General features: G+C 34.6%; 1 protein-coding gene across 1 annotated transcript in view; it reads right to left on the reverse strand.

The window, feature by feature from the left end:
* Positions 1-5,231: 5,231 nt before the first annotated feature.
* LOC102001145 (guanylate cyclase soluble subunit alpha-2-like) overlaps positions 5,232-8,518 on the reverse strand; it is a 56,583-nt gene continuing 53,296 nt past the window's right edge. Inside the window, exon 3 of the mRNA XM_026779305.1 lies at positions 5,232-5,569. Within this exon, the coding sequence (XP_026635106.1) occupies positions 5,419-5,569 (151 nt within the window). The 3' untranslated portion in view covers positions 5,232-5,418. The remainder of the gene's footprint in view (positions 5,570-8,518) is intronic.

An 8,518-nucleotide genomic window follows, 5' to 3' on the forward strand; every position in this document is an offset into this window, starting at 1 on the left:
CACACTACTCATAATTATTTCAGAAAATATATATATTTTGAAAGGTCAAATTTTGAGTTTCCTTCAATTCATGTAGAACCAAAGGTAAAGATCTCTGTTGCAAGTAAGGTTTCCATTTAAATAATTGAATGGACTCAGAAATATTGCCCTTTTGGTGAAGTGATAATAGAACATTTCTGATTTAAAAGTAGGAGGAAAGTTAAAGGTATAAGTAGGGATGGGGGTGAATGCCAGATGAAAAGGGGGGTAAGGATGTGTTAACTAAGACTAAGAATTATAAAAATCATTATAGAAACACACTATCTTATAAGGTAATTAAAATATACAAATTTAAAAAAAACTGGAGCATTTGAACACAAGTAAACTGTGTGTGTGGACAATAATTCCCCAAGAGATAAGGGATATTAAATGAAATCCTTAGGGCCAGGCATGGAACACTTTACCAGTAGTTATTGCAAAGGGATCCCAGAGACCTCCAAAACAACACAGCTCATTGTTACTGCTCTTGATTGCCCACTATAATCATATAGTAAGATCCTAATGTTGAATATATATATATATATTCAACTCACTTCCACTGGTATATACATACATATATATATATATATATATATATATGTGTGTGTGTGTTTGTGTGTGTGGTGTGTGTGTGTGTGTGATTATAAGACACAGAAAAAATCAAGCTGGAATAAAACTGAAAACTTTATTCCTGTTTGCTTGCTTTCATAGTACTGGAAGATTCTATACCGGCTGGAAGACAAGAACAGTACTACCTGACATTGAACTCTATCACCAAGATGTGCTTATAGGTGCTGTAATGCTAATAGGTTTTTAAATGAATTTGTGACCTTCAACACAGGAAGGAATTCATGCCTGATATTGTAAACCTGGTAAAAAAAAAGTCTATATCTCAGGAAGTCATAGGGCCTAGAGAAGAACATACTACTCTTACCTTGATAGATGTTGTTAAACTGACTTCCACATATTCACAGTTAAACACATAAATTAATGTTGCCTCAACCTTGGCCAAAGCTTAACTTTGAAGTGGTCAGCAGTTAATTCAGGCAATCATAACTGACCAGAATAATCAAGTGGGATATCTATATTAAACACTCCTACTTAAGGCTGAAGGAACATCACAGAAAAGATACAAAAAGAATACAAAGCTCAGAGATGAAGAGTTCTGTGAAATGCCATCATCCAGACATGAAGTGGTTGTTTCAGTTATGAAGCCACATTAGCTATGTTTACCTAGACAAGATAGAACCAATAATATCAGTCAAAAGTCCAAGAGTCAGTACTTTATGGACTCAATGGATTACAATCAAGAAAAAAAATAAAGCTAATGAAGTGGGGAGGAAAATGTGTTGGTGATGTTTGGGAGGAATGGGAAGGGGAAGTTGAGAGTGGATGTGATCAAGATACATTCTTTACATGTGTCAATTTGCCCTAGAATTAATAAAAAATATGCCTTTTGAAAAAAGAAACATAGCCTTATGTATTTTTTTAAAATCCAATAACATTTAACATACTGATCCATGTTTAATACAATAAGATCTACTTGAAAACTTCAGGCCAGAAGTTTTAGTACTGTGCTTACTACATCATAAGTGTGAAATCACATTTGTTTCATGAAAGCACACACTACCACCCTAAATTTGCATTTCTAGCACCTTAAAGCTAACGAAAACTCACATTGTTTCTAGACTGGAAATAATCCAAACCATACTAACTTTGAAAAATCTTCAGTACTAATGACAAATATTTTAGACAGCTTTGATACTACTTGCTACATACAAGCAAGTATCTCAAGTTCAATTTGAATGAGCAGCAATGCTGGACCATGAGTCAAACCTATTTTCATAGCTACTTGTGATGTTTAATATAGGAAGATCACAATATTCAAATCCTGGTTTAGCTACACAATAACTTCAAGGCCTACTTGGGCAACTATTGAATTAAATAAAAGTTAAATTAGGGCTGAGGATATAGCTCAGTGATTAAGTTCTTGTCTGTGATGCATGATGCTTTTAGTTCAATCCAAAGTGTTGCAAAACAACAACAACAACAAAATGATGGATTAAGTAAAATGACACATAGTAACAACTTTGGTCACTCACACAACTAGAGAGGTGACATAAATTAGCATAATCAGCATTGGAGGGATTACATGAAACTTTCAGTACAATAAATGAGAAAAAAAGCAATATAACGAATATAGTATCTGGAATCAGAATGACCCAGATTTAAACAGTACCCTGGTAGCTTGTTTGCTCAGAGATAGACCAAAGATTAACAAGTGAACAAAAATGAGTTTCCTTACCTTTTAACAAAATGAACAAAACTGACTTCCCAGATCTACTGAAAAGATCATTTTAGGACTATTCAATAAGAATAACAACAAACATCAATGCAGCAATGGGATGTTACATATCAGGTTATTGTTAAGCATTTTATATAAATTAACCTATTTTAACCTTCCTAGCAACTTTAAGAAAGGAAATGTATAATTACATTTTGTCCAGTTTATTAATGAGAGATCTAATGCATGGATACATGGAATAAGTGACTCCAGTCAGATAGCTAGTAAGTTGTTAAGTTCTTCCTAGTCTATCCTAGCCCTAGCTAGTCCTTGCTTCAAAATTTTACATTGAAATTCATTACAATAACACTATATGAGTCAATCATTTCTTGTCTTGGTCATTTTTCTATTGCTGCGAAGAGATGCCATGACCATGGCAACTCCTATAAAGAAAGAATTTAATCAGAGCTTGATTACAATTTCAGAGGGCTAATCCATTATCATCATGGCTAGAAGCATGTCAGCACATAAGCAGAAATGGTTCTGGAGAAGTATCAGAGAGCAACATTCTAATCTACTGGCTAGGAGACAGAATCAGGGGCTTGGCCTGGGCCTTTGAAATGTCAAAGTCCATGCCTAGATACATACTTCCTCTAAAAAGGCCATACCTCCTAATCATTTTAAATAGTGCCACTCCCTGGTGATCAAGCATTCAAATCTGTGACCCTGTGGGAGCTATTCTCATTCAAACCATCACATCCTTCAACAATTTTAATTCCAACTCATCTCATTAATACTCAAAATACTTTTAAGAAAGAAAATATAAGAATTTATTAAGTTAGAGTGACAAAAACTACATGGATAGAATTTATTTGTGGCTGTAAATTTTATTTCACCAGTGAAAATGGTGAATAGTTATTTTACCAAGATGTTAAATATGTGAAATACATTCTAGTCCACTAAATAATTTCACCTATTAATTATACAGCAGTTATTCCAAGAAAAGAGTTATAATAAAGGACTAATTTATTACTGTTTTTACTTTATAACAGTTCCACGTATATACATTATATATACATATAATATGTGTGTGTATATATATATAATTGTACATACAGGTTAACATAAAAAAATAATTGATTATTTTTTCAAGTCAGCAACATAAAAGCATCATATCAAATAAAGATACTGGAGTCTGTAACCATTCCTTAAAGACTCTGATTATACAGTATTTAAGAATTTCTGATAACAAGAAAATATTGGAAAAAAATAAGTCCTGAGATAATTTCCTCCATCCTCCTCACTGGTAATTCCCAAGTAAAACAATCCCTGGACAAGACTCTCAGTCTGATTTTAAATGTGTTAAACATTTGGAAGAAGTATGCCTCTCTGACAGAGACCTTTAAAACATAGAAAATGTTGATGAATGTCCTATCCTGCACTTCCTAATTATTGTGAGAGAAGATTATTAACAAGGACAGTCTGAAGCTGTTTTGTATGCTATTTAGCCAATAATTGATACTTAATGAAGTAGCAAACTTTATATTGCTATAATTCATCAGCAAATGAGTTGATGTACAACACTAATATTTGTCTGTTTCTTGACCCACTGTGGATGTCCTTTCAGAAATCACCTCTCAGATCCTATCACAATTATATTTTTGCAATTGAAATACCAACACATCCTTTAATAGCATCAAAACTGATTAAAAGATTAAAATGTCCTAACTATACTGATATTTAACTCCTTACAACAAAGAGGACAACACTGCTTGTCATCTCTCTCCCTTAATTTTCTGCACTCATTCTGTCTACCAACTTAGAGCACTAGTTAAATCCAAGCTATAGTAACAAGTGGCATTTTTAAAACAACACACAGTACAGGCCCTTATGATAAACATTTCACTACACTATTAAACCAATAAGTAAATTTTCCAACAAACATCAAAAATGTCCTCTTTTATAGGACTACACATATATTTTTACCATTAATGCAAACTGAAAGTTGGCTTTGCATACCATTGCTTTAAAGAGTAGATCTCTTTCAGACAACTAAAATTAGACTGTATCATCATGCAACAGACATTATGATCCAAATAATTCAGTAATTTAACACTCAAAGACAAATAGGGAAGGCACAATTCACACCTATCTTCTCCTCAATAAGGGCCTCTTGAGGGGACTCTACTGTGCTGTCACAGGGCCCAACATAAGGTGAACAGAAACCAAGAAGCATGGTGTAGTCAGTATTGCTATTTTGCAAACCATATGATAGAAAGTAGACACAAGTGGTTACTAATGAGAAAAAAAATGTTATGTGCAAATATTTTTCCCATCCCTAGAGGGTCGAGAACCAGAATTTGGTAAGCAACTATTTTCAAGTCTTCAGTGTAGGAAGTGATGAAATCAACATATGGTGAAGGCATTGCTGGCCTCCTAATGTACCATCGATTTTTTTTTCTGAGACATAAAAAAAAAAAAAATGAGGATCCCAAAAAGAACTGAAATAAATTTACTTCAAAAACAGTAAGGAAAATAGAATTAGAAGATAAAATTAAATAACTTTTGTAAAAAAAAATTAGGGTTAAACCCATTGCTACTGTGACATCAGTCGTAGAGTGCTCTTGTAGATTTCTAGGTATTTCTATGTAAAACAGTACATTTACCCACGTTGGGAGTATCCAAAATCCTAAAGGTAAATACTTGTGTCTTCAAGGTGCACAGTCCCTAGGCTTAAGCCCAAACACAGACCCTTTAGATGACATGCTTCACTGATTTGGTGTAACAAGGGCATAGCAGAAATAAGAAAATATAAGCTTGAGAAGAAGGAAAGATCTTAAAATTCGGGTGAAGGTAAGATGCAGATAAATATGGATTATGTCAGACTGATACCAACATAGTAGAAATATTTGAAAACATTTCCCCAGAATGTAAGAATTTGAAATAATATTTTTGAATTTATAAGTAAGTGACATGTTTGTAATTATCATTCAAATATCTTCATGGGTGTAAAACTAGATACTTAAATACAAGTTCGTGGTCTCCAATTCTCTACTACATTCTCTAAATGAAAATGAAACACTAATACCTTTGCTTCCCCTTCCACTTATAATCTGTCAATTATATAAATGTATAATTAATATACCGAGTACATTAGCAGTACACTGGAGAATTTCTGAGACATCTTCAAGTTCCTCTTTGTTGAAATGGTCTGCATGGGAGCATCTGTTAGAGATATTGTGGAAATTCTTTTCTGCATCCCTATAACTAAGAAGAAAATAAAATTAGCATATAAAGAAATGTTAAAAGCTTTTGCAAATGCACTCATATCTACACCAAGTACATACAGTCTATGCTTTTAGGATAACCACTTTTAAAATAACTAATTCTTTAAGCATAATTCTGATATGTATAACTCACTATTCCCTTTACATTAACAATATAGGACTATATCTGCAAGCAGATTAATTAGAAAGTTCTTGAGGCAGTAGTAAAATCCATATAATATGAAGAAGAAAAGGAAAATAATGGGGAGAGAGCTATAAGTGGAGGGAAGGGTGTAGGGGTGGAGAACAGGGTAGGGAGAGAAATATTTGGGGATGTTGAAAAGGCCAAATAAATGCACATCTACTAGTTTGTAAGATTTCTCACAGCTTGGGGATAGAGTAAGATTAAAACAGTGATATGAAGTTGATGGAGTAGAGGATTGGGGCATACGTGGGAGTTGGGGAAGGTATAACTAACCTAAGGATATCTGAAAACAATATATGGAAAACTACTTTTATAAGATTTTAAAATATGTATATTTTCATATAAAAATTATCTGAAGTTGCTCTATGTAGGAGATAATGCTCTTCCCGATAAAAACCCGATGCTTTTACAAAAACGTTAAGGTTTATGCAAGAGGTGTTCTGGAGATCACCTAAAGAATACAGGTTATTTCCATTGTTATCTAGTAACCAACTATAAACTCATATTAAGACCCTATTGCTGAATACACCATATACATTGTTCATTAGACATGGTAAAATCAGGTTTGTACTGATCAGGAAGCTTCCTATCTTTTGGTTGGCTTTTATAGTACCAGAAGTTGCCATGCAGTCTGCTGGAAGGAAAATCCATTAACAGTTTTACCCAGTTGTAAACTCTATGATCTACTTATTTATGAACCCTGTGGGCTACAGTGATAATCAGTATAGCAAGATGTGTCCATATGTGCAGTAGTGGCGTGAATGCTATAGGATAACCAACTGCTTTATTCTTGGGTTTAAAATGTGCTCCTTGAGAGGAAAAGCATAGCTGGTACTATAAATCAGGCTAGGAACTCAGAGTGTGGGAAATCACAGGCCCCAGGCTTGAATTTACTACTATTAATTTGTTAAATGGAGGAAGTATCAAACTGACCTCTAAGATTGCATTTGTGCACTCAAAGATAGTGAAACTTCCAAACCACCTTAGAGAAGTTTCTTTGATCAATGGCAACTCACAACTGGTCAAAATACAGAGAATAATTATCATTGGAATTCTCAGCCACAAATGGGACATCTAGATCACCCACACCCAAAGACATAAAGAATTATTGCAGAAGAGGGGGAAGAAAAATAGTAAGAACCAGAGATTGAGAAGGACAGGATCGTAACATTTCAGCAGGGATGGTGAGGAAGTTCAAAAGCCCCCACTCCTAGCAGAGGAATATGGTCAGTTTTTTTAAAGGTATTAATTACATCTAGTAGGTTGACCATGCTCCAGTGGATGACCTTATGCCCATAAGCAAGTGGAAGTTGGAAAGAAGTGGAGGTAGATCTGAAGGAATGAGAGGAAATAGTGGAGGGATGAATATGATAAAATACCTTATGTATATATTTGAAATTCTCTAAAAATGAATTAAATATTTTATTTTAAATACAAAGATAGATTCTCATAGAAAAATGAAATTGATGGTGAGAACCACAATGTATATTAGTTTTGTGTAACTAATATATTCCTACCTGAGGCTTGCATGACTGCTCTTTCTATAAGACAAGTGACTGGAAAAAAAAGAATATTAATAGAACTAGCTTGGTAGACTGGCATTTTAGCATTAGAAATAAATATACCATAACTTCTGCCATAATGACCCAGATAGCAGTGTGGCATAATTAAATAGAGCAATTGGAGTCTGGCAAGATTTGACATACCATTTTCTAATGCAGAGAACTTATCCAAGTAAGTTGGTTTATCAGAGTACCTTCTTGCAATATACAACAGTGGTCTCTCATAAAATACCTGTGAGAATACATGACTCAATGTCTTTATGAGCAGAGTTAAGCTGCCACTTTCCTAGTGACCTCTAAATGACAGCAGAATTGGGGACGATGACAGCCATATGTTCCACTTTGTAAAAAGCTGGCTAAAGAGACCACCATGCTTCTTCCAATTGTATACTTCACTCCAGCTCTGTTGACACTCATTTTTAAAATGAGGAAACTGAGGCTCAGAGATTTTTAAAAAATCTGCCCACAATTAGTTGGTAATAAAATGTGGCTTGATACCCAATAAGTCTTACTGGTCCAAATCTGAAGCACATAGCTCCACAACAAAGACAATAATAGAAAAAAAAGGCACACAACCATGGCATGAACCACTAGGGAAGGAACTTCATATTAACCAGGTTTCTCTCAAGCCTCAGTTTCCTTTACTTACTTAATTGAACCCTGTATATCTTCTACTGAACATATCTGTTTCTCACTATCTGTGGTTGTTTCAACAAAATGGCCCTCATAGGCCATTAGGAAATGGTACTATTCAGAGATGTGGCCTTGTGGGAGGATATGTGTCTCTAGAGATTGAGCTTTGGGGTTTCAGAAGCTCAAGCAAGGCCAAGTGGGACACAATCTCTTTCTGCTACTTGCTAATACACATGTATCTCTTAGCTTCTGCAGCACCATGTCCATCTGCATGCTACCATTTTCTTGACATGATAATGGACTAAACTTCAGAACTGTAAGCCAGCCCCAACTAATGTTTTTTTTTTCTTTATGAGAATTGCTGTGATCATGATCACTCTTCATGGCAATAAAACAGTGACTAAGACACTATTTTTTTCCATTGTATATCTCCAAATGGTCCGTTCCCCTTTGGGCTCACATCAGAAGCCCACATACTTTTCCCTAGAAACTTTAGTCAGTCACTGCTCCCACACACGCGCACACACACACAGAGAGAGAGAGAGAGAGA

This window comes from Microtus ochrogaster, chromosome 5, assembly GCF_000317375.1.
Source record: "Microtus ochrogaster isolate Prairie Vole_2 chromosome 5, MicOch1.0, whole genome shotgun sequence".
Classification (NCBI taxonomy): Eukaryota; Metazoa; Chordata; class Mammalia; order Rodentia; family Cricetidae; genus Microtus; species Microtus ochrogaster.